General features: G+C 41.6%; 1 protein-coding gene across 6 annotated transcripts in view; it reads left to right on the forward strand.

Annotated features, from left to right (window-relative positions):
* Positions 1–27,256, forward strand: part of lrba (LPS-responsive vesicle trafficking, beach and anchor containing) — a 294,320-nt gene that overhangs the window by 32,082 nt on the left and 234,982 nt on the right. For all 6 annotated transcript variants that reach the window (XM_084068296.1, XM_084068297.1, XM_084068299.1 and 3 more), the window contains exons 2-18: positions 2,022–2,253; positions 3,495–3,595; positions 6,468–6,563; positions 8,457–8,578; positions 9,744–9,870; positions 10,775–10,894; positions 12,126–12,272; positions 13,419–13,616; positions 15,882–16,015; positions 17,302–17,410; positions 17,974–18,126; positions 19,227–19,395; positions 20,269–20,348; positions 20,690–20,752; positions 23,121–23,218; positions 24,517–24,609; positions 26,241–26,349. In XM_084068296.1, the coding sequence (XP_083924422.1) occupies positions 2,022–2,253; positions 3,495–3,595; positions 6,468–6,563; positions 8,457–8,578; positions 9,744–9,870; positions 10,775–10,894; positions 12,126–12,272; positions 13,419–13,616; positions 15,882–16,015; positions 17,302–17,410; positions 17,974–18,126; positions 19,227–19,395; positions 20,269–20,348; positions 20,690–20,752; positions 23,121–23,218; positions 24,517–24,609; positions 26,241–26,349 (2,151 nt within the window). The remainder of the gene's footprint in view (positions 1–2,021; positions 2,254–3,494; positions 3,596–6,467; positions 6,564–8,456; positions 8,579–9,743; positions 9,871–10,774; positions 10,895–12,125; positions 12,273–13,418; positions 13,617–15,881; positions 16,016–17,301; positions 17,411–17,973; positions 18,127–19,226; positions 19,396–20,268; positions 20,349–20,689; positions 20,753–23,120; positions 23,219–24,516; positions 24,610–26,240; positions 26,350–27,256) is intronic.

The following is a 27,256-nucleotide window of genomic DNA, read 5'->3' on the forward strand; positions in this document are numbered from 1 at the left end:
CTGCAAACATGCCAGTTGTGTTTTGTTGGAGCGCCCAGCCAAGCCTGAGGCACCATGGAAGAATCGAACCCCTTCTACTCGCCATGGTGGTACTGTGGTACAAAGGTGCACAAAATAGACCATGGCAAAACAGCTAGTTAGTAGTTTCTGAGATAATTATGTTGTTTGGTACGAAGTGGTGAATGGATGGACCAACCGACTGACAACCGTAGCCATCCGTAGAGCCCTGCTGCTGAAAATGTAATACAATGTTAATGGGCCAAAATACTGTAGATAATTTTTTATGCTCTTAAGAACTGAAGTTAAGAACTGAGACTGAAGTGAATTTACGAGCTAGAGAAAACATGACATTATTGTGGCATGGGGTAACTGATAACTGATGTTTTGCTCTTATTGTTGATATATCACATGTGAACTGTGAAGTCATATCTCCCAGCTCTAATGCCCCACGGCGGGGGTCATGTAAGGCTGTGTCAGCTGGCTCTCATAAGATTAAAACCACTGTCTGTCTGTCTGGATGCCTAGCTTGGTCTGTCTGCCTAGTAGCTCTTTGTCGTAATGTTTTGACTTTATTTTCTTTGAGATTGGGTGTAAAAGTGGGTAAATGGTGCGTTATATAGTGCCTTTATCCAAAGCGCTTTACAATGTTTATTGCATTCAGCCTTTCACACAAGCATTAGCACACTGATGGCGGAGGAAACCATGCAAGGCACCCCATCGGGAGCTGTTAGGGGTTCAGTGTCTTGCTCAAGGACACTTCGACACTAACCCAGGGTTGAGCCGGGGATCGAACCGACCTTCCATTTCCCAAGCGGACGCTCTTATCTCCTGAGCCACTGCTTCTTTACAGGGGGATAGACAGGGAAGGTAGCTTGGCGGAGAGATACACTTGCATACAGTCAGACAGTCAGACAGACAGACAGACAGACAGACAGACAGACAGACAGACAAGACAGACGGGTACACAATTAGACAGACCTGTAGTCCAGACACCCAGTCAGTCATACAGTACATAAAGTACATAAAGTACATTAAGACAGGCAGAAGATGGACAGATAGTGATACACTAACACAGGCAGAGGGAGACTTTAGTAGACAAATACACAAACACACACTGACAGACAGTGAGGCTGTTATACATACTGATGGAAATAGAGACAAATGTACAGAAATAGACTGAGAGATAGACCAATAAATGCACACATTCAGACAGAGACATTTAGACAAACAGAGAGACCCCTGCTTCACCCCTGGCCTTTAATCCATTAAGACCGGGAACGCATATGTGTCATTTTAAGACTTCTTTGGCTATTCAAAAATGGCAGATATACAAGCTTATAGCGCTGCACCAAGTGCCGAGCTATGAGCTTGTAGATCTGCTATTTTAGAAAAATCGTGAAAATAAGTGAACATTTTTAACTCCAATCTTTGCTTCTGGGGGGTCCCTAGAACAAAATATTTTGAGATGGGGGTCCACGTATACATATCATTTTGGGGTACCTTGACATGAAAAAAGTTTGAGAACTGCTGATATTATAGGAACAAAATTATTTTTCACAAAGAAGACAGACGGAAGAAGAAGACATTTGTAGAATCCTCAGAAGCAAAGATTTGATGCGCTATGAGCTTGTATATCTGCTATTTTTGAATAGTCAAAGACATCTTAAAATGACACATATGCATTCCCGGTCTTAACTCACTGAGTGCCAGAATTATTTCTGGCTATGTTGTCCCAGTGCCAGAGATTTTTTCAAAGTAAAGGAAGCGAGATACAGCCCTTTTCAGTTATAAGTTAAACAAGGAGTGGATGGAGCTGCAAATCTTTTATTTTTTCAGTTTTTTTTTATTTTTTCAAAAACATGTGAAACACGTGAATAGCACTCAATGAGTTAATTCACTGATGCTCTGACGTCTGTTTTCGCTGCACATTAGAGACACACAATCTTATCCGCTTATTATCATTGCTTAAAATATTTCTTTTTTCTTTCTCTCCCACTACTGCTCCCCCCCTCCTTCTCCAGCTCGTGGGAGGTCAGTTTGACCTGGAGATGAACTTCATCATCCAGGAAGAGGAGAGCATCGTGTGCATGGTGGAGCTTCTGGACCAGTGTGAGCCCACCTGCCAGGCAGAGGTGTGGAGCATCTTCACAGCCATCCTGAAGAAGAGCGTCCGCAATTTGCAGGCCTGCACACACGTGGGCCTCATCCGGCTGGTGCTACAGCGCATAGCCACCACCAACAGTATGATCGCAGGTGAGACGGGGGAGGTATACTGTCTGTGCTTTACACTTGCTTCTCAACTGCATAGACAAAAGTACAGTATGTGGTCCAGCACATAGCCACCACCGACGGTATGATCGCAGTTGAGCTGGGTCAAATAGCTTATGTATAAAATAAGGCTAAAGTGTTTAATTTATGTTTCATACTATCATAATTTACATCTGAAAAGTAACTAGTAACTAAAGTTTTCAAATAATTGAGTAGAAGTAAAAAAAACAGAAAATTGGAAATTCTCCAATAAAGTTAAAAATACCTCAAAATTGTACTCAAGTAAAGTACTTGAGTAAATGTACTTAGTTACTTTACACCACTGCGGTTGTGTATAATCAAAATGTTCTTATGACCTCTCCTCCCCTTCCCGCCTCATCTCAACTCTGTCTCAGTCTAATAAAACTAACACTTGAATCGCCCTCTCCTCTCGACTGCACCAACATTTCATGGCTCCAGTGTTCTTGCCGCTGCTTGGGGTCAGGCTGAGATGTATTACAGTCAGTGAGTCACAGGGAAAAAAATCAGCCTCCATAGACTATTCTCCCTCACTGGAGTCTCATTCGACACTGTCGGCCATCTACAAATTAGAGTGAATCTGAATTAATCCAACACTGTTCAGCTCAGTGAGCATTTCCCAGCCAGAACGGTTGCTGGTAAAAGTGGATGTTCAGTCAAGCTAGAATAATGCAGCCCAGCACGGACTGAGTGGTTGGAAATAATGTTTTAAGTCAATGTGCAGCACAGTACAATACAGAAACCATCAGTGTTAAAGCATCTATGAGCCATTACTGATAATACTAATAATAATGCCATTGACAAATATCTATAGCACCTATTTAAAACGGAGAAACAAGGACATTTAACAAGACATTCTGTAGAAATAAGGAATCGTGAGGATAGTTATTTTAGGCATTTTATAGCAAATAGAGAAATGTGAGGGGTATTCCCTGAGTATGATATACAGCTGGAAGGAGTGTTTTGGTGAAAGAGAGGGGGGGGGTGTCTCACCTTCTGCCCGTAGTGTGGCATCCTGTCAGCCTGTGTGGTTTCAACATGTCAGGATCCCCCCACACACACACACACACACACACACGCACACACACGCACGCGTACGTGTGTGCACATCCTTTTTTGTGTTTCTTTGTGTGCGCACCACTCTTATACTTTTGTACTCATGTGTGCACTCGCATGTGTGTGTGTGTGTGTGTGTGTGTCTTTTGCAGATCTCCTGGTGGACATGTTGGGTGTGCTGGCGAGCTACAGCATTACTGTGAAGGAGCTGAAGCTGTTCTTCAGCAAACTGCAAGGAGAGAAAGGCCAGTGGGTGAGTCTGTTTATCTGGGAAGAGCATGAGGAATGTGCTCACCATCGCCACAACTTACAATCTTCACTCCCTGTTCTTTACCACTCAACCTTCCAATGACCTCTGCTCACAATAAATAAAACATGGAGAAACAAACAAGTCACATTCAATGAGCAATGAAAAGTGTTGAAAATGACCGTGCAGGCATTGTCAGGGAAATGATTACATTAAATCATGTAATGTAAAAATGCTGCTTTGTAGATCCACACCACAAATGCATTATACAGTATATTGAAGTGTAATCTGTAATATCTGAAGTAAAGCCGTTTTATTTTTCTTAAAAAAAAAATATATATATATATATATTTGGGCTTTTATGCCTTTATGGATCGTACAGTAGGCTGACAGGAAATGGGTAGTGACATGCAGCAAAGGCCGTTGGGATCGGGACTCGAACCCGCACCGTTCTGTCAGGCTACATTGAGCCTAGGTGCGTGGACCGCTATGCCAGCGGTCCAGCCCTGTTTTCTTTTTTCTTAACATGTTTTCTAAAAGAAGACTCATTAGACCGTACAGAATTCAAAGTATAACCTCGCAACACATTACAGAACATACAGTACACACACATTTTAATACCCAAACAAAGCAGCTTGAAAAACTTTGTGGCCATTAAATGTCATAATTTCCCAGTTCACTAAGCTGAGTTGGACTGTATTAAAACCTGAAACGGGTACAGTGCAGGTGCTGTTTTGGAACGTGAATGTGATTTCAGTGAAACTGGGGCAGCAACACTTAACATAAGTATTGCATACTGTCATCAGCACAACTTCAAATGAATAGACAAAGACAATACACTTGACTACAGTACATGTGCCACATTTGACATCAGGCAGTGTATCTGGAGTAGAAGAGGGCAAGGATTTGGAGTGGCAGTGTGTGGGAGACAGAGTGTGTGTGTGTGTGTGTGGGAGAGAGTTTTGAGTACAAGAAACGACAGATTAGTGACTAGTCTATGCTGCAGTTGAACCACTGGCACAGAAAGCAAGAGAGTGAGACAGGGAGAGAGCATAGATCAATAGGCCTAATCAAGTTGTCAAGGAAATAGGCCAAACTGCTTTTGCACGTCTTCGTTTCAGAAGCCCCCACTAAGCTGACTACTACAGTACCACCTCTCCTCTGTGAAATAGTATCTCAGGAGAGGGAGAGTGAATGGAGGAGCACTCTCCCTCTTATGTCTCTTCCAAAGTGTACATTTGCTCGTTCTCTATCTCTCCCCCCCTCTCTACTATATACAGTATTATGTGCGGACCTGAGTTATATATATTACCTTTAATCTACATATATAATCTAAAATGGTTATATATTGAAACATGACATATTTCTTTTCCGTTTGGTCTTTTTACATTAGACTACAAAATTAGACCTGTGTGAATAATTAATGGGGATTTTTTTGTGTGACTTACTTAGATGAAAGTCCTGTGTTAGTTCAGTCTGTTTGAGTGGAGTATTTTTGGAGATGCTTCAGTAGCGTCACTTAAAGTAGATGAGGAGACTGATGTCTTAGGCTGTCTCTGGAATAAATGCCTCTGGAGGTTGACCTCTGATAAGATGGGAGGTAAATTTAGAACAATCAGTAAATATTTAATATTAACATATTTAATATTCTACTGATGTTTCTGCTCTGTGTGTTTGTAGCTGCAGTGCTGCACACATGATGCTGCATATTGTACTTGGGATGCTGGTCTATTTGTATACTTGCATGCATGTATTAAATATGTAACTGTGTAGAGATACACTATGTGTGCTTGCAGGCATATAGTGCATTCACGTTGACATGTGGGTGTAAGTCTGTGTGTGTGAGTAACCTCGGATCCCAGGCTTGCTTTCTAAGAAAGGAAGCCTGGGTAACGTTGATGTGAAAAGTGCCGCTGACAGTATGGGCTGTTCCATAGCGGGGGGGGGGGGGGGGGGCTCACCCAGGTCCGCACATCAATATTGTCCACATTAACTCACTCACTGCCAAGGATGACTTTTATGACTTTTTTCCCCAAAGGCCCAGTCTGCCAAAAAATACTTTTACGACTTTTTCGTTTTCAGTGGTTTTCCACCAGATGGCGCTGTTCTCTAACACACGAGTGACCATTTTCATCCTCAAGTCACACAGAACCAGGAGATCACGTGATCGAAAGATCTCCACCACCATTAACTTCCTGCTTATAGCGTATTTGGGGAAACGGCTGTATCTTTTTTTCTCCCTACATTTTTGACGAGACATGCTATATTCAGCGGCCTGTAACAAGCAAACGGGGGGTCGCGATGACTTTTTTTTCTTCTCGCGGAAGCACAGTGAAACCCGGTTGCTAAAAGTGTTTAGCAACCGTCGGAGGATCGATCATACTGGATATAAATATTCTGTGACTAGTTGAAAAGGTAAGGAAAACCAAAAATCGCTGGCAGTGGGTGATTTATTTATTTATATCTGGCAGTGAAAGAGTAAAACTACTACTCAGAGGAACAAACATGGCAACTGCAGCAAGTATTGTTACATCAACAAAAGTATGTGGTGTTTGTTTCTATTGTACAGTGCACATACCTCAGGCAATGTTTTACGACATTTCTCTTCCAATTTTTCTGAAAAACAGAGACAGACTCTGGTCCTGTCAGCACTCACTCGCTGAGGACGTGGCTAAACTGTGATTGAGTTGCTTGCTCATTCTATCCACTGTTTCAAATGAGAGTTTTTCCAGCGAGATTGGAGGGCTGACCACGCAAGACTAGTGTGTGTGACTCTGCGTGGTGGCATACACATGAATACACCATGCACATTTCTGATTTCTAAACATTTGTGTGTGTGTGTGTGTGTGTGTGTGTGCGTGCGCGTCGTGCATCCCAGCCGCCTCATGCAGTGAAGCTGCTCTCTGTGCTGAAGAGCATGGCACACAGAAACGGGCCGGACGCCTTCTTCAGTTTCCCAGGGAAGAGTGCTGCGGTGAGTACACAATGCAACACATTATCAGTACGACCACCACACACACACACACCATAAAACAACATTACCAACTGTAAGCTTGATTGATTTATCCTTTAGCCTGATTTCCTGAGTTTTGCAGGCAACTATTCTGTCTGGTGAAGCTATATTTTAAAGTAAATTAGGGTGCACTATGTTCTGCAATACACTGCACATATTTTTAGGCACTACCCCAAACTACAACCCCCCCCCAAAAAAAAGTATTAATCAGACTATTATGAATAAATACATAAAACATAATTATTCTTCTTCATGTCACAAAATTAATTTAAGACAGTGGCTATAGCTATAACTAGCTTAGCCACGACACTTCCCTAAGCTGCTGTCAAGCGTACCGTCTTATCTAGCCAGTCCATTCACTGACCCATGAGATTTTTCTATGAAAGAAGAATGCCTAAGTCCCCTGGGAATTATTTTTTGAAGGATCCACACTCCTGAAATAGAATACAGCGGTCTCAATCTGTAATAGTCTGTCTTTGTGCTATTGGTGGGATTTAAAACATGGAGCGTATTAAGACGTTGAAGAGTGACATTTAACGAGGCAGGTAATTTGGCAGTCAGTGCCTGACCGATATGGGATTTCTGCACCAATTTTGCAAAGTCTTATTGCTGGAATGTGAGAACTGCTTTTCGTTCTCCATTTCAGTCCTTTGCAATATCAGTGGCTGTGTGTAAAATGTTATACATTATCCGCAAAGATGTGTACAAGAAGATTTGCTAATGTGTTTGTGTGTGTGAGAGGGAAAGAGAGCCTTCTTGCAATTATTTGTATATATGCATGCATGTACACTACATATTTGTGTATCTATTTGCTCCCTGTGTGTGTGTGTGTGTGTGTGTGTGTGTGTGTGTGTGTGTGTGTGTGTGTGTGTGTGTGTGTGTGTGTGTGTGTGTGTGTGTGCGAGCAAATGCAAGTGTGCATTATTTATGTGTGCATTTGTAGAGTATGTAGCTCCCAATCTCTGTGTATAACCCCTCATTGCCATGGCGATGGTGCTTTGATGGTGTGTAGGAGGCTGCAGCCCCTGCTGGCACGAGGTCTGACTTGGCTTATCTGGAGTGCGCGTGTGTGTCAGTAATCAGTATGTTTGTGCCTGCAGGTGCATGCACTGTACCTGTGTATGCTTCAGTTTGTGAGCGTCTGTGCTTCAGTTTGTGAGCGTATTTTGTCTGTATTTTTAACTTTTTCATTCATGTTTTGTGTGTTTATGTGTGTGGTGTTAGTAAGTACCATTGTAATAGTGGGGTTGGAGAGCAGCACAATACAATGCACATGCCTTCCTTGTCCTGAGCTGCCTGACTAATGAGGCAGGAAGGCATGGGAGCACACACACACACACACACACACACACACACACACACACACACACACACACACACACACACACACACACACACACACACACACACACACACACACACACACACACACACACACACACGGCAAGACACAAAAAAACACAAACCATTTCTCAAGGGGTTTCCTCTAGTTCCTCAAGTCAGCTTTTTGGAGTTACACTGTAATGTCTAAACAAGTGAACTTCACTTTTAAAAGTGTTGACCTACTATACTACAGTGTTTCTCTCAACTTGCAAATGCAGTAATTTAGAGAGACTTTGCTCACAATTTTTATGCCCGTTTTTCTCCAAACAATTTGTGAGCCCATTTTGATGGACCGCTGCCCCAGCCTTTGAATAATACAACGTTAGACTCAGTCAGAAGACATCATGATGTGAAGTTTACACAGTAGGCTAAGAATCATACATAACTAGAAAGGTGCGCTTAGTGGAACACACCTTCACCAGGGCCGGGCTATGTGTATAACCATCAGTATAACTGTGTGGTCCCCTTTAGGCCATTGCTCTGCCCCCTATAGCCAAGTGGCCATACCAGAGCGGCTTTACCTTCCACACCTGGCTGCGAATGGACCCCATCAACAACATCAACGTCGACAAGGACAAACCTTACCTTTACTGGTAAGTCACAGTACTCCTGCATCTTATTTCTTCTTATGGAGATGGAATACTAACTAAATGTTCTCAATTTGAATTATAATAAATACTGAGTCTACACTGCAGCGGCAGTCTGACACTCTCAAACACTGTAATATTAAATACTATGGAATGCTTTGTAATACATGCAGTTTAGATATATTTGTAGTTAATTGGAGTTCTACTGTACTTTGACCTTATTTGAACCTTAGCCTTTTTAATAATTAGTATTTCTTTCCATGAATCCACTGTGGATCAAAAATGCTGAAATGGCAAATTTTAGGCTTGACTTCAGGTACCAATGCATAGCTTAAACTCCTGTATGAATAAAACATGGAGAGGGAAGCTGCGTGAAAGCCTGCGGTATGCAGCTGCATTAAAACAAGATTTCGAGACTGTGAGATCGCGCACACTTGCATGTACATGTGTCCGTCCATGCTACAATCTCAAAGCTGAGAATTTTCCTGCTCCCAAAAACACTCTCTCTCAGGGGCGAGTAAATCAAGGCCCTCCACTTGTCCTATTTTCAGGCGATAATTAATTCCTGTCAAAGAAAAAAAAACAAATGTACTTCATGCAACAGAGGGGGTGTTTGGGGGCGTATATAAAAATGATAACCAAGATGTACAGCTAGCCTCTGCTACTAGACAACATCTGTAATAAAACCTCTCCTCTCTCTCAGCCCTGGTGCCCTTTAAAAAAAGAAAAGGAGATTAGTCCCCTAAATCACATCTAGGGTCCCCACAAGGGGCCCGCTTTCTCACTGGGACACAGGACCGGGGAATTCATGCTGAAGCAGAGAAATGGAGTTGTTTTTCTGCCTTATCTCCGTCTCAAACCTGTATTTAAATGTTTGTGAGATTTATTGGACCTCTACCCTGCCTTGTCCTTGAGTGTTGGGGAGTGCTTCAGTGAGCAGTCCGACTCAGAAAACAAATTGTGTGTGTGCTGGCATGCATGCATGCGGGCATGCATGCGTGTCCATACTGAGCTGAAAAGCAAAAAAGATCTGTGGGGTAACAACATTTAAATCTGGTCACATATTTGTGAGTGTGAACGTAATCATGTGTTAATGTATTTGTGTGCTGATGCTGGTCGTGTGTGTGTGTGTGTGTGTTTTTTTTTTTTTTTTTTTTTCCTTTCTTTTCAGCTTCCGTACCAGCAAAGGCCTGGGTTACTCTGCACACTTTGTGGGCGGCTGTTTGATTGTGACCTCATTAAAGTCTAAGGGGAAGGGATTCCAGCACTGTGTGAAGTATGACTTCAAACCACAGAAGGTAGGAAGGAAGGGGGGAAGGAAGGATGAGCCGAATAGACATTAACTCAGGAACACAAATGCAGGATGTGTCGCTGTAAACATGGTAACAAATATCACACTGCATAGTGGCTGGATTTGCACACACGCACAGTGATGGATACAAAATTACAGTAAACAAAATTACAGTCAAAATTAATGATCCATTGCCTCCAGCCAATATGAAACTCCTGCCCTGGGGTCCTCTATGCTTAAATTGGGTTTGTTTTTATATTATTTCATGTCCAGAGGTAACAGATTTAACCTATTTCAGCAGGGTAGCCGTAATAACTAGAATAACCTATTTCACTGGCTGCTCTCCATCGGGTAGGAAGGCTAGAAGCCCATGTAGGTGGGATTGTAGCTTGAGGGGATCTCGGGGAGTTGGTCATGTCCTGTATGGAAACAAATCTAATTAAATACGGTGGAAGATTTTCACAGTGCTTTTATCCATGTCGTCTTGTGTGCGATACTAGTGATATATTTCAGCAATAATACCTAAGATGAGGTCTTGTTTACTGTGATAACAAGTTACTGTACAATGGTGTTGAACCAGTGAACTTGCCAACACTGCTGTTGGCCAACAGTGGTGTTGGCAAGTTTGAGAGATTAAATTGTGTAATGCTGGCTGCACCCCAAGTAGCCATGATCACAGTGTGTTTTATTAATGATCAGCATCCACTGCACAGTAAAATCCTCACTGTTAATTAACCATTTGTAACTCCGAGTGTACAAATGTAACCAAATAGACTCGTACAGGTCCATTTTGTCACATCTGTAGACTCAGTTAAATGAACACACAGGATTTTACTGTGTGGAATGGATGTTAAATCAGTCATGAATGAATATGCTCTGTTGATTCATTGGTCATCACCGTGTGATTCCAGTGGTACATGGTGACCATCGTTCATGTCTACAATCGCTGGAAGAACAGCGAGATTAGTTGCTACGTCAACGGAGAGCTGGCTTCCTACGGCGAGATCACCTGGTTCGTCAACACAAGCGATGTGAGTGCCCAACAACAACTTCCAACACAGCACGATGTCCAACGTGTTATAAAGAGATAAAAATCAGTATGGCCCTACAGTTCTTGTTTACAGGCTCTAATACAGTGCTTTAATAAATCCCACAGAATGTAGTTCTGATCCCATGACCTCCCACTGTCAAAGTACTGGAGGCGTGGGTTTTATATTCTACCGTTTCTCCGTGTTATATCAATTTCAGAAACAGAATACTATCAGCGCACTTTGAGCTGAAAAAGTGAGAAGCTAGCCACCTTTGCACGCCCTCCTCTCTCTGAGCTACATCTAATCTTTTCCTGTCTGACAGGGGGTTTCATGGGTGAGACCACACACTGTGTGGGACTGTTAGCAAGGACAGCACAGGGGGGAAATGACTACCACACACGACACACACACTCAATACGTGTAAATGTGTAGTCCACCTCTGTGGCACAGAGATACACATACAGTAGTCCATCTCTCTATCACACGCACACGCGCGCGCACACACAGACACACACACACACACACACACACACACACACACACACACACACACACACACACACACACACACACACACACACACACTCACACTCACACACAGAGACCCCTCTGTTTCTCACTCACACTTGGCCTGATGAACTCTGTCATATCTTCAGTATTGCTTTTTGTAGAAAAGTACAGAGTCTTAGATCATCTTCTGGGGAGTGAATCTCTTTTCTGCAGTGAAGTCTAATCCTCTTGTCTCTCCATGCTGGAGAGGTGATATTGGGTAGCTGATCAAGATACAGCCCTGTGGCTGACCCTGAGGAGAGGCAGAGCAGACAGTCACCATGAGAGGAGGTAGACAGGAGAACAGGAGAGAGGAGTGTTGTGAATTGCAGTTTTTTTTATCATATCATTGCTACACTTTCCTTCTTTCTTCCTATCCCTCCTTCCTTCTTCCTGCCTTTCCCTCTCTTCCATTCTTTTCGCTTTCCATCCCTCCCTCTTCTGTCATTTTCTCACATTTTTCCCCTGTGAATCCCTTTTTTCCCCTCTTCCCTTCCTTCCTTCCTTCTGTCTTTATTTACGTCTTCATCCCATCTTGCCTTCCCCCTTTTTCCCCTTCATTACTCTGTCCCTCCCTTTCCCCCCTCCTCCTTCCATCTTTACTTCCTTCTTCCTTCATCCTTTCTCCTTTGCTTCCTTCTTCTGTCCCTTGTTTCCTATATTCCTCTCTCCCTCCGTCCAGACTTTCGACAAGTGTTTCCTGGGTTCGTCGGAGACGGCAGATGCCAACCGTGTGTTCTGTGGTCAGATGGGGGCAGTCTACCTGTTTTCAGAAGCTCTAAGTGCTGCTCAGATCCTGGCCATATACCAGCTGGGTCCAGGGTACAAGGTGAGGGGAACCACCAAAATCCACACCATCTACTCTCTAGTGATTATCAACAACAAAAAACACTTACCTGTACACTGGTTCTTAAATTGAAGTTGCATTGGTCAGTGTTATGGTACTAAGATTCAATATTCTCTCTCTCTCTCTCTCTCTGTCTCTCTGTCTCTCTCTGTCTCTGTCTCTCTCTCTCAGTTAGGCTTATTAATACACGTGTTCAGGATAAACGCAGAGCAGGACATTAGTTAAACCTCCAAACAGTATTTGATACAATTTACAGTACGGACACGTTACAGTCTGTCACATTGTCCTATATATATGAAGTACACGCATTAGCCAGACAAAACATGTTAACGAATCCACTATCTGAGCTCCATAGACACAAGCTGACTATGTTAATATGTACATTCTAAGATAAGGAGGCTCACACTGCATCATGGAAGGACATGGTTTGAATGGAGAGTCCAGCTGTCCTGATGTAATGTGACCCTGAGTGGAGACTCAGTGTTTGGTTCAGCCCTGACGTGGCCTTTGTCCGTCATTCTTTCCCCAGGCTCCTTTCTATGTGAGGACATCACTGTGTAGACCAGGGGCTCTCAAACATTTCAGGCCGCGACCCCTCAAAAAAATCATATTTGAACTGAGGACCCCCCACCCTGACAATCTCTTGTAATTGTAGGAGTTGAGGCATTACATTTAGTTTGACTCGGTTCCACAGATAAATATTGTGAATAATGCGTTGTGAGCGTGTAGATGAGCTATTTATTTTTTTTGGCTATGGCTAATATTTGACCATTTGGCCAATGTTTGACAGTTTTGCATAGAATAGTTTGTTGATTACGTTTGATGCAGTAATTGTGTTATTTATTATTACTATTCTTTGTAAAAAAAAAGTCCTTAAATTGTCACTTCAGAAATGTGCAGATACCCTGTATACAGTTATACTATATGTTGGTGTGTTTACTGTTGAGTGAGAAAACAATGTCGAATCATCTGGAGGGACCCCCAAAATCATTTTGGGTCTCCCCTGGGGGTCCCGACCCACAGTTTTAGAACCAGTGGTCTGCAACTATTGAACTAGAAATGGAAACGCAGTAGGCAGTGGCTGCAAATTGCTCATTTCGACTGTCTTGTCTGTCTGTCATCTGTCAGGGTACATTCAAGTACAAGGTGGAGAGTGACCTGTTGTTCGCGGAGCACCACAAGACACTGCTGTACGACGGCAAGCTGTCCTCCAGCATCGCCTTCACCTACAACCCCCGCGCCACAGACGCCCAGCTCTGCCTTGAGTCCTCCCCCAAGGACAACACCTCCATCTTCGTCCACTCCCCCCACGCCCTCATGCTGCAGGTTGGCACTGCCCCCTCACCCAGGAGTGTAGCCATACTGTAAATTACCACGTGTTAAATTCACTCTGAGAGAGTAGTACAGATGTAACCAAATGGAACCGTGTACATTTGTACACTCTCAGAGTTACATTTGTATGCTCTCGGAGTTACAAATGGATAAATTAAAGAAAATAATCTCTAAGGATGAAATAATTGGTGACAGATAACATGCATGGAGGAAACTATCATGTATGATAAAAAAAGATACACTGACAACGGATTGATGCCTAAAAATTTTTTTTTGTCTGCCACCATCATACAGTTAAAAATGTGATCCTTTAGTGTGCCAGAGCCATCATTTTGTTTATATCTAATGTTTTGCTTGTTTTGCACGGCTGTTAGCCTGGATAGCTGTGACTACCCTTCTGCTCAGAATAAGATACACAGACCATTCAGAGTTTGTTGTCCGACTACAGTGGTCAGCCATGTAGAAATGCAGAAGGTGACCAGTGACTTGAGGCCAGTGGTCCTCTGCTGTCTTAACAGCAGCTGCCACTAACATCATGGTTCCCAGTTCTTCCTCCCTCCTCCTTACAATTTAGTTTTCCAGATGTTCCCATCTCTCTCTCTTTTCCGACCCTCAAGAATAATGAATGTCCCCCAAAAGGCTTCTTCTCCTTTTAACAGCCTCATTAAGGCAGCGGTGTAAATGAGCTAAGCGAGGCAGACGACTGCACCTGTTAACAGCTGCTCAGGAACACCACCTTGTTGCTCAAATAATTTAATTAGCCTTGTGTGGGGACCGCTAGATGGAAATGTCTCCGTTTTAGTATGGGAGCTAGGGTTACGTACCGTAAGTGTATTTTGAGTTTTTCTGTGACAAATAGGTGAACTTTGTTAATATGATTTGCATGGAGAATTTAAGGGATATTTCACTTTCCAAAAATGTATGGCTCATTTTATTGTCTACTCGGGCTTTTGTGAGCCCTGCAGACAGTTTTTAAGTTGCTTGATTCAGTATTTAGATATTTGATATTCATTTTATCAGACACGCCCCCTTCCTATAGAGAGGTTTCCTGTTAGTAAACATGAGAGGAATATGACCGCGCAGCTGCGGGGGGAAGCCTATGGGTGCGTTTGGAAATTACGCACCGGAGCACACTCGCCTATTAGTTTGTATTGGCCAGTGCGCTCACTGCCGCTCAGGGCTGTATTTTCGAACGCGCCTTCACCCGGGCATGCGCAGATTGCGCATTCTGCTCTGTGATGACGTCGCGCGGAAATCCGTCTATACAAACCCATTATAACTTCAAACTCCATTTTTAACATGTTAGATTCATCGTTGCAACTCTCAGGTTTACAATGTTTACAATCGGATATATTTTGGAGTGGGCAGTCTGGGCACTCTTGTTTCGTCTCATTCCAAGCATTTTGACTGAAATGGACTTAAGACAGTGATAGTTTCCGCAGTTATGCAGTTATGTGTTTTGATTAGTTTAATGTCAAAGAGATGTAGTAGTGTTTTGTAGAATGCTTGGTTGGTTCTCTCAGACTCCCTGGCTGAGTCCTCCTAACTCAATCTCCCTGTCTTAACTTAATTGCCAAGGTGCTTCTGGGAGAAAGTAATGGATGATTAAATGCACATTTATCCAGACGCACGCACGCACACATGCACGCACGCACGCAGGGAAACAAGGAGACGGGTCCGGGGACAATAGAGCAGAGAGGTGACACGCAGTAAAGTCCTTAGTGTTATAACTACAAAGACTCTTAACCACTTAAACCCCATATGGTTAACTGGAGTCCCTCAGGGCTCAATACTAGTGTATTTTACGTTTTCTGTTATAAGCTTTCCCTGAAAATAGCAGATCGACAAGCTCACAACGCAACGCGTTGCACCGCATTGTGAGCATGTCGATAGGCTATTTTCAGCGAAAGCTTTCCCTACAATACCGATGCTGGGGTTTAAGTGGTTAAGAGTTAAATTAACACAGAGGATTTTACTGTGCAGGGAGAGGGAGAGAGAGGGGGAGAGAGATACTAGCAGGGTGTGTGTGAGGCAGAGAGCTGACATTTTATTCAATTACTGATTTTTCTCTCCTCTCAACCACTAACTGAATTCCCTCTCATGCCCTCTTATCGCAGTAGCAGAGAATCTATCATTGCCTTTGTGTTGGAGGCTGCTTCTGTTGCACACGCGTGCGCACGCAGACACACTCATATGTGCACATTAAATATGATTGTGTCTTTTCCTTATGCATGTTGAAATGTGTGTGTGTCCATGCAGGATGTGAAGGCAGTAGTCACCCATTCAGTCCAGAGTGGGATCCATTCAATCGGAGGGGTGCAGGTTCTCTTCCCTCTGTTTGCACAGCTGGACTACTGCCAGCCCTCCAGCCATGAGCTGGACACCTCTGTCTGGTAGGACACACACACACACACACACACACACACACACACACACACACACACACACACACACACACACACACACACACACACACACACACACACACACACACACACACACACACACACACACACACACACACAGTTCACCATTGCACAGTTAATAAGTCATAGACGTTTGTAAAACAAACTCTTCTGGAGGGACTGTTTTCAGCTCGAGTTTTCAAATCAATCCAGGCTTTAAAATGCATTAAACAGTGTTTCCAGAGATTATTATAACTTTAGTTCATAAATTCATCATTAACAAAATGGATGATGATGATAATTTACGTAAAAATGCGTCAAATAACTGCGCAGAGAAGTGTCTTTAATTACCTATCTCAAGCACTGCAAGTTCATTTCCGTGCTGTGCTGACATGAATAAAATCCAATGGCTTGCTGGGAATTCAAACAAACCACGTTATGTGGAAAATGGTGGGCAGTAATGTCAAGTATGTCAAGTGAGTCATAATCAAAGAGCTACTGTAAACATGCCCGACCACCTTCAAGTTTTATGTAGCCTAAAATTAATCCTGATTAGCGTCAAGTTAGAAGGGTAATATATCAAAATTGGATGATTGGCTCATGAAACAGATGCATCCACTATTAATCTTACTCAATACTTTTGTAATTTATTATAATCACATTACTTTTAGACTGCAACAGAGTTGTCAGCTGTCAGCTGCACATGAGGCTGTTGCAGAATAAGACGGACTGCTCTGAACATCTGTATCTCTGTATTGCTTGATGTGCTAGTACTGGCATTCACCAACCCACCAGACGTCCTTGTGTGGACTGTAATGTGCCTTGGCAGCACAATGTTGACAATGGATCATGACTTGGTCACGTGGCACATTTGACTCATCTGACCTGAGCAACGATGTTAAGGAATTATGAAAACAAAGATTTTGTTTTAATCTGACAAACCTCCACAAAAACGCTAAGCCCAAAAGGTAAACAAAATGTCACCTAAAAATGTAGTTTCACCCCATATGAGTTTGAGCAGCATCCAGGCTGATGACACAGTGTAATGTTGTGACAGTGAGGTGGTGACAGGACAGCCTCATTCAGTCACGCTGCCTGGCTGTTATGTCTCTGAGTCAGCACTTCAGCCCCCTCAATGTCACTGCACCTGTCTCTCTGTCTGTCATTATGAGTCTTGTCTGATGCCCTCTTATCTGCCCGTCTGTCTGTCTCTTTCTTTATGTCTGCATCTCTCTCTCTCTCTCTCTCTCTCTCTCTCTCTGTCTCTCTATCAGCTGTACATTGTTGACCTTTGTGATGGAGTTGCTGAAGAACTCTGTTGCAATGCAAGAGCAGGTTCTGGCCTGCAAAGGCTTCTTGGTCATCGGCTACACTCTGGAGAAGGTAAGACTCACACATGCACGCACGCACGCACATACGTACATTTGAAAAATTATGCACTCAAATTGGTTCAGCCACAGAATACGAGAGTCATCTCAGATGACCTCCACACCTATTTACTAATGACTGCATTGTTCTCAAGGATAATGATACTGCCACACACACACACACACACACACACACACACACACACACACACACACACACACACACACACACACACACACACACACACACACACACCTAAACTCTTGCACACACACACACACACACACACACACACACACACACACACACACACACACACACACACACACACACACACACACACACACACACACACACACACACACGCGCATGCAGGACAGCTGTGTTTAGAGGTCAGAGCTGAGCTGGTGCTTTTTAGACAGAAGAGATGCTGCTCTTCATCTTTCTCTCTGCATGTGTTATCTCTCCTCTCTCTGTTCGTTTGTTCCATTTGTTTTTCTTTCTTTCTGTCTTTGTCTTGCCTCCTTCCCTTAAAAATGTATTCACTTTATTGTTTCCTCTGTCTGCCTGCCCTCCAGTCTTCCAAGGTCCATGTGACGAGGCCAGTGCTGGACAACATGCTGACCTTCGCCCGTTACCTTAGCAACCTGCAGAACGGTGTGATGCTGTTGAAACAGCTGTGTGACCACATACTGTTTAACCCTGCCATCTGGATCCATGCACCAGCCAAGGTAGACATCTCTCTCTCTCTCTCTTTTTTAGGGATGGGACCATATGAACATTTCATGCCACCATTATTGTGGCCAAAATAATTCTGATTGGCGATATTATCACGATAATCAACTTTTGTTAACCACTTGCACCCCAGCATCCATATTCTGGGGGGAACATTAGCCAAAAATAGACGTTCTACAAGTTCACAACGCATCTCGTGACCTTGTAGATCTGCTATTTTTGGCAAAGAGATTTGGGGTCGATGTGGGGGAAAAGCAGTCCAAGTACAGAGCTTACTTGGGTTCAGTGTACAGTATGACAAAGGACAATTTCTCAGAACATTTAAATCCCTGCTATATGATTATTGTGAGCGTTTTATCGTGATGATCGATGATAACGATTATCGTCCCATCCATACACTCTCTCTCTCACACACAAACTCATACAGTATGTTTGCACACAAACCATTATGCATGTTGGACACATTCATACAGGACATAGAGCTGTGCATATACAGCTGTGGGCAACACACACACACACACACACACACACACACACACACACACACACACACACACACACACACACACACACACACACACACACACACACACACACACACACACACACACACGTTCACTCAGCCGCATCAGTGAGCATTTTGACCCGCTAATATTCGCACACACCCAGGATCCACCTGCTGTCTCCTCTCACCTCCTGTATGTTGTCAATATCCATCATGCTGTGGTTTAGAGGCTGCAATACAAAGTCACACCTCCACCTGTGATGCCACACTGTCATTTAAATGAGAGATTATAGTCTACGGTAAGAGCCTTAGGGGGTTACAAGCACCCACTTATCACTGCCACAAAAAGATAGCACACAATTAAATTGGATTTTTATTTAGCTGCAGCTCAAGCTGTGTGTGTGTGTGTGTGTGTGTGTGTGTGTGTGTGTGTGTGTGTGTGTGTGTGTGTGTGTGTGTGTGTGTGTGTGTGTGTGTGTGTGTGTGTGTGTGTGTGTGTGTGTGTGCCTGTGTGTGCGCGCGTGCCAGCATATAAATATACATTGGTACGGCTGTGCATCTTTGATTTTGGTGTGTGTTGTATCGTCCCAGGTCCAGTTGACCCTGTACACCTACCTGGCTACAGAGTTCATCAGCACGGTGACCATCTACAACACCATCCGCAGGGTGGGGACGGTACTGCAGGTCATGCACACCCTCAAATACTACTACTGGGTCATCAACCCCCAGGACCGCAGTGGAGTAGTGCCTAAGGGCCTTGGTGAGCGCACACACACACACACACACACACACACACACACACACACACACACACACACACACACACACACACACACACACACACTCTCTCTCTCAGCCTCTTCTAGAATAGAACTTTACTCTCACCAGAACTATACCAATCATCACCAAGCTCTGATTCTTCCTGTTTCCATCCACTTAAACCCTCGATTCTTAGTAAAACAGACCTGAGTTGCAACTGTACTTGCACACAAATCTCTTTGGGAAAAATTGCAGATCGACAGGCCTTCAACGCGCCGTGTTACGACACGTTGAAGGCTTCTAGATCACCTATTTTTGGCTTATGTTCCCCCAGAATATGGAAGCTGGGGTTGAAGCGGTTAACTGCTATCTGCTTCTTTCTACATTATATTAATTCTGGAACTACTGTAGATTCAGTAGTCCCTAACTATCTTGACTCCCATAGATAAATGCTGCTCTTGGGCTATCAGCTCTGTTAAGTGTTTGGCCTGAATTTCAAAAGGATTATCGAGGTAAAAGGTTTGCTGGTAAATGTCTGTTTGAACTGCTTGTTAACGTGGCCTGGTTTTCTTCTTTTGAAACTAACTTTGATAGCTTAAAACCCCAGCAAACCCTTCTGCCTCATTAAGGCTGTTATGTACCAAAATAATCCTCTTTACCTAATGTTTCCTGCCTCCTAATCCCCATTTGACTGATAAAATCATTTGTAAACATAAACAAATAAAAACTTTTTTGTTACTTTATATTTTAATTGATCATAAATATTTACCAGTTGTATTATAATCGTATCACTTATCCTATAATCTTGTTTGTTAAATTGCTCATTATGTGCAGTTAGTTGGCCAATAGAGTGAGTGTGGTTGTGTTTGTGTAGATGGTCCGCGACCCCACCAGAAGGAGATCTTGTCTCTCCGAGCCTTCCTGCTACTGTTTGTCAAGCAGCTCATAATGAAGGTAAGCACCATTGCATGGTGTCGCATTGTCGATGGCTTGAGAATCTGTTCTTTTCGACAATCGACACCATCATACTACGGAGTGTAAATTAGGCTTAAAGATGCTTTTGGAAGTTTGTTTGCCATCTGGTTTATTGAGACTCTGTTACACCACTTCTGAACAATAGTGAATTGATTTGTCATGTTACTTTTACCGACCTGTTGTATGTTGATAAAACAAATTCAAATGTATAAATGTGTGTGTAAAGCTGAAAGGTATATATCATACCAAAAGCCCAGGATTATACCTTGGTGTGATGACTAATGTACTGATTTGAGTGTGTGTGTGTCATGATTTGCCAGGATTATGGCGTGAAGGAAGATGAATTGCAGAGCATCCTCAACTATCTGCTCACGATGCACGAGGTAGGCATGACTGTATGCTTCTGATCATAAATATACCACCAGCCACTAGATGGCACCGTAACCACAGCTGTTGTCTACTCCTGCACCTTCTGAAGTACAGTACAAGCATAAGAGCATAGCAGACCCTGTGCAAGGGGAAACGTTACTGTTCTGCTAAGTATTCCAAGTCTGCCAGTCAAATCACCAGCAGAAGCGGCCATGTTTGGACTGCAGCGATGCATAGCAGTATAATGAGGTCGTAAAATAATAAACCCTGCAGGAATAAATGCCGATTACAACATTCCTCACAAATTCCAATGTCATCTGAAGGCCCATGACTGTCTTCTTTTGTTTTTTTCTTCCCAGAAGTGTATTCATAGTTCATTCATTCAAATGCCTGTTACGCATTGCATTTTTATTAATGGTTGTGATGGGCTCACTTTGTTCGACTACAATCGCATGTGGGTCTGCACTCTGCACCAGCAATTATGAATACATATACTGTAAGAACACTTTTATGCGTACGTCTGTCTCTGTGAGGCTTTCCTTTAATGACATAGGCCCTGACCGCTTTAGTCAGACCACATTACTCAACTGACATCATGTACCAGATATGGTGGTGACTATTTAACTCTATTCATATAACATGTTTTGGCCTAGTTGCCCGCTGTCATCGTTTGCCAGTACATCAGTTATTTTGTACTTATGTCAGTCATACGTCTTGATAATGTACTACACCCTTGCTACAAAGTCAGTTCCTTAGAGTATGAGTTTGTACTTGAAAAACAAGTTCCAGGTCACAGATGAAAATGTGACTCGTCTATATAAAGATAGAGTGGGCACGGAATATTAGTACAGAGTACAGCGTTCCAAAAAGTAAAATAGTAAAATAATGAATGAATGAATCTTAATAACTAGACTGATGCTGAAATCACCCAAAAGAAGAGTCTGCGTACGATACTTCAATATCTCTTAACCACTTTTTTTTTTAATGATTTGTACTTTATTTTCTTTTGTAGACAAACAAACAGAGAATTTTCTTTCAACAGATGATGCAAACATTTTTTAGACAAGACATACAATAGACATTACAAGAACATTCTTAAACCAATAACTACATTACTAACGATTATAACAAGACAAGACATACCATACACATCATACAAATAAACAAAACAAACAAAACACAAGAAAAAAAGAAAATATAAAGACAACAACAAAGGAGACAACAAAAATAAAAATACAGTGCACAGAAGCCTACCGCCAGCAGTCAACCTCAGTCCTACCCCAGACAAATCTAATGTCTTAACCACTTTCAATATGGCGTCCCCATTTTGGGGTATGTCATTACACTGTAGGCAGGAATTTAAAAAAAATCAAAGCATTTATTTTTCCCCCCAAAACTTAAGTAATTTCACAAGTTTAAAAAAAAAAATCTAATTTAGATTAAAACATAAAAATAAATAAAAAATGTCAAAAAAAACTCACCACGTCGCTACTTTATTTGTTTGACGAACTTTGTAGGGGTTAAGTGGTTAATGAGTTGTTGTCAGTCATGAGATGCTGTACTGTCGCTAAAACCATCACTGGAATCAGGTGTGTTGTGTAAGCAGCCAATTATCACCAGCAAAGTGTGAACAGGGAGAGAGCAATAGTCTCAGACTTGAGAGCATGATGGGTCTATTTATTCTTCACTGATGTCACAATGAAAAGTGACAGCCTTCAGTTCTGTCAGCTGAATGCATTTCTTATAATACTGTTGGAGAATACCAGCATAGCCCTGGTCTCCCACCGGAGAACAATCTAGTATAATAATGACAAATCATTTATTAGGGAATAGCATAATTAGTCATTCTGCATAAATGATTCTAGTCTTTGATTTTGGTGATCTGACTGAAATGAATAAAATGTGAGGCTGAAATTCTCAAGTAAACATTATGCAGTGCCTATTCCACATTCAGCATAGGTTGATTTAAATTGATATTACAGCCAATGAATGTAAATGTTTTTAAATGTAACTTATATCCCCACTAGCTCTGTGGTTTATACAATTTTACATCCTACCATATGTAGCATCTCAGCCTGAGATGTTATCAATTGTACATTAGTACAATTGATAGGATTTCTTTTCATGTCATTATACTCTCCTGCGCTGCTTTATAAATACTTGACACTTTAGCGGTCTGTAATATAACACAATGCTTGGTTTTATTTGGTTTGGGAATATAGCGGTAATTTTTCCTACTGTATTATTTGAGCAATTGTTTAGATGTACTTAATTATTTGTTCGTGTGAGTATACTGTGATTTCAGTGACCAAGCAAAGTTCCTAATACGTGCAAATGTTATGATCTCTCTCTCTCTCTGGGTGTGTGTGCGTGTTTTGTCAGGACGACAACCTCATGGACGTGTTGCAGTTGTTGGTGGCTCTGATGTCAGAGCACCCTGGCTCCATGGTGCAGGCCTTTGACCAGCGAAATGGCATACGGTAACATACGTATTGCATGATAATATCTTATTTGTTTACAGCACATTTCATACTTAAGAATAAAACTCAAGAAATGAACAATATAAGCATCATCAGCCATCAACCACATTTGAGATTACAATATACTGTAGGATTTGAAGCTAAATAAGCAAACAAACAAATAAATAGTTGGGGCATGTTAAAATAAAATAAAAATAGCAGAAACTGTCCATTAGATACAAATGTAAATATGAGATCGAGAAAACACAACATCGCCCATTTCATTGCCTCCCCTGTTCTATTATATAAATCAAAGCGGTGTTACATTTAATTTTTTTTGTTTGTGTCGTGTCAGATAGATATTAAGTGTAATGATATTGTGTATATGACACATGGTGTTTTTTATGTTGGATCTAATATTGATCTAATATTACCATTGTCTTCATTTATAAAATACCTATTTTGTTATTCTTAGCTTAGAATTACCAAAGCAGATAATGTCACATTTCCACAGCTTTGGTTTTTGCTTATCCAGCAAATTGTCCCTCAGTGTACCGCAGGGTTTGTGTTGGGATTTTAGCCCCTGTGTGTGTGTGTGTGTGTGCTTGCGTGTGTGTGTGTGTGTGTGAGTGTTGTGTTTTGTTGTGGGGTTAAAATGAAGCCAGATGACACAGTTGACCAATAAAGATGGTTTACTAGTTTCATTTGAAGCTTTCTCTCTGAACTATTGAAACCCTGCAGAGCTCTGATTTATCCCCCTAATTTAAGCTGCTCGCTGCTGTTGTTTTTCATGGTTATGGCTCAAGATAGAAAATAAATGGTGGCTGTTGTGCAGGGCATATATTGAATGCTCATTTTATTGAAAGACTCATAGATCCTTTGAAAACAAAAGGTTTTTGTATCCCTGCTGGTCCAAGTAACATAAGTCATATAAATTAATTCTCTTTTGTTTAATGTTCGATTGGATACCGTCATAAATGATTTGACACACAAAGAAACTTAAATCATGTGTTTATTAATAACACATACAGTAGCAACAACAGCTTCCAGACCCTTTTTGTGTTGATGTACATGTTTATGTAACACAAAATCCTGTTTTCCCACTTAGAATAAGTGGAATGCTTCTGTAAAAAATATAATTTAACTTTAATATGCTACTATGTCAATCATCTGTTATCTATGTTCGCCTACTGTATTTATATCACACCTACAATAATGTAACATTTTAACCAGCATATATACTAGTACATAATTTCCATCTATGTTATGCTAGCCTGATTTTTATTTTGTACTGTATCTTTCCCCCTCTGTTTTTACAGTGTGGTCTACAAGGTACTGGCCTCCAAATCCGAGCCTATTCGAGTGCAGGCACTGAAAGTCCTGGGCTACTTTTTGAAGAACTTGCCACCAAAGTAAGTCCAGTCACCGTCAGCAAATGCTCGTATATGTAGAGCACATCTGACAGCTAAATGTATCTGTGATCCAGTGTTCAGTTCATTTTACTTGAAGACATGCAATTTAAAAAGGGGCGGAAAAAGAACATCAATCAGTCAAATACAGTAATGGCAAGTCAATGTTCTGATGAATAGCTCAGGTTAAAGCATTTTACTTTGAATGTGGTGAATGATCTAAAATGAAAAGGGTTTTTGCATAAATCTTCAAATCCGCCAACAATTTCGTACTTTGTGCTGCTCGTCTTCATTAAAGTTGTATATATTTCTTTGTAGTCTTTTTTCAAAGCCATGAAATTCTGCTTCCAAATAAATACAAATGGGTTAGATAGAGCTAAATATAAATAATGATAAAATAACAATAATTCATGAAACAGTTCGTCTGTAAGAAAAAGAAAGAAAGCATGGCGAGGTACCTAGGTCATACCAGCCATCCAGCCATTCTATCTATTTTAATAATCTACCACCAATCCCTGTGTACAGTATGTAACCTATTCTGGATAAACCCTGCATCAAAGGCCTAACTTGTGGTCTGGATGCCAGGTTGACCTAGAAGTTACTCGGTAGACTCTGCTAACTGGGGTATGTATCCCTGATGGCTCAACCTCTTAGTGTAATGTCCACATAATCATAAGAACCTGATTTCAAATATAAACCTGTATCACGTCACGAGTCATCCCCTCCTGTCTACCCTCTCCTTCCTGTCTCTCTCTGCTCCCCAATAAAAATCTGAAGCAGATTCACTTTATTGCCAAGTGAGAGGTTCATACAAGGAATTTTCTTTGGCATCTGGTGCCTTGACGACCCAATGAAAAGAATATTGAAGGATTTATGCAAAATTACCAACAAGGTACATGGACATACAGTACAGGACAGGTCTCGGGTTAGTTACATTTATAAAAGGTAGAATTAACTTAAGTTAGAATTTATAAACAAAACAAGAGTACTTTAGGTTCACATCGATTTCATTCCAGACAATTCACCAAACTCTGCAAAGGAGTTTGTTCTGAATTATGGACTGCCTTCCTGCCTCTAATTTGTGCTTAGTTCAGTGTTGTCATCGATGTTCTAAAAATGAAACTGATCTATGATGAGGTGAAAGAAAATTGGATTGAGGTGCTGAAGTGTTGTTTTATTTCCTCCGTGTCAGACGTTACAACACTCAGTCCCCTCTCTGTGACTCATCATGTGAAGTCAATTAAGCCCAATATACTTTGTCATACAACAAATTGCGAAATTAGCTGATCTACAAGCTTGCTTTTAGATCGGCTGTATTCCCAATTTCTTTTTATAAAAAAACAAAACAAATGGAAAACATGCGCAAAATAGGGATGCCATGGTTAATATGGTTAAATATGGAATAGACTTTGAAGCCATTGAAGAATCTTTCCGCTCCTATAATGACTCTCATATAAATTGTATTATTGTAAAAAAAACTGTTTTTACAATAATAAAAACATATGCATTATTTCAATGGCAATGTAACAGTGTTGTGCGGTGTTATGAACCAATAACACTGCACTAAAGCGGTAAAACTGTAGTTAGATCAATATTTAGCCTCTCTGACCTTCGACCTCTGATCCCTGGAACAGGAGGAAGTCTGAGGTCATGCTCAGTCACGGCCTTTTCTCGCTGCTCACCGAACGCCTGATGCTGCACTCCACCCACTTCACCATGACGACGTACAACGTGCTCTTTGAGGTCAGTCCCCCGATGGTACAATATAGAACAATAGGCAGCACTGTTATGATAATGTCCTTTGTATGGAAATAAGTGTAGTCGTGGCGGTACTTGTACGTGTGCGTTGCATGTGTTGTCTTTATTTTCAGAGCGGAAAATGTGGATATTTGTGACTAGCCTGATCTCGGTACTGCTTAGTTTGCCACATTCTTTTTATGGAATAGAGATAATATAGTGTTGATCATGTAGACTGTTGGAAAACCACAATTGACACAAATAAACTGAAATAAAATGAATATACTGTGTGTGTGTGTGTGTGCGCGCACACACACACACACACACACTGTATATTCTACTTTTGTTGTTCTTAAATTTTCTTCTTTTTACTACAATGTTGAAAGAATTTCACTCGTAATAAAAAATACTGAATCTGCCTTTAGCTCTGTCCTGTGTGAAAGACTTTATTCAAATACAGTTATGATGATCTTGAATGAATGTGGTCGTAAATAACTGTATTATAATTATGTTTTAAATGTCATATATTTTATTGCTACCTCCACCTTTATTTGAAATCAAAACACATAGCATTCATGTAGGAGTACATATTGTGTATATACTGTAAAAAAAGATATACATTTGCACACACATGCATACAAAGAGTTCAGTCTTGATACTTCATGAGCCTTTAAGAACGTTGTTAAAAATGTATTCAGACTATTATAATATCATTGTAATAGTGAAACTCACCTCGGCAGGGAAGCACTGTTTTGTGTCAAGACTCCAGTCTGCAGATAATGGAACAATTTATTCTTATGCACCATAATTTGACAAAGACTTATAACTTACTTCTAGGTGAATTATCCATATAGGGTTCCCAAGCACGCGCATTTCCGAAATATGAAAGGGAGAAGGGAGGCCATTTTATAAT

The sequence above is a fragment of the Gymnoscopelus microlampas genome (assembly GCF_963454915.1).
Source record: "Gymnoscopelus microlampas genome assembly, chromosome: 2".
Classification (NCBI taxonomy): Eukaryota; Metazoa; Chordata; class Actinopteri; order Myctophiformes; family Myctophidae; genus Gymnoscopelus; species Gymnoscopelus microlampas.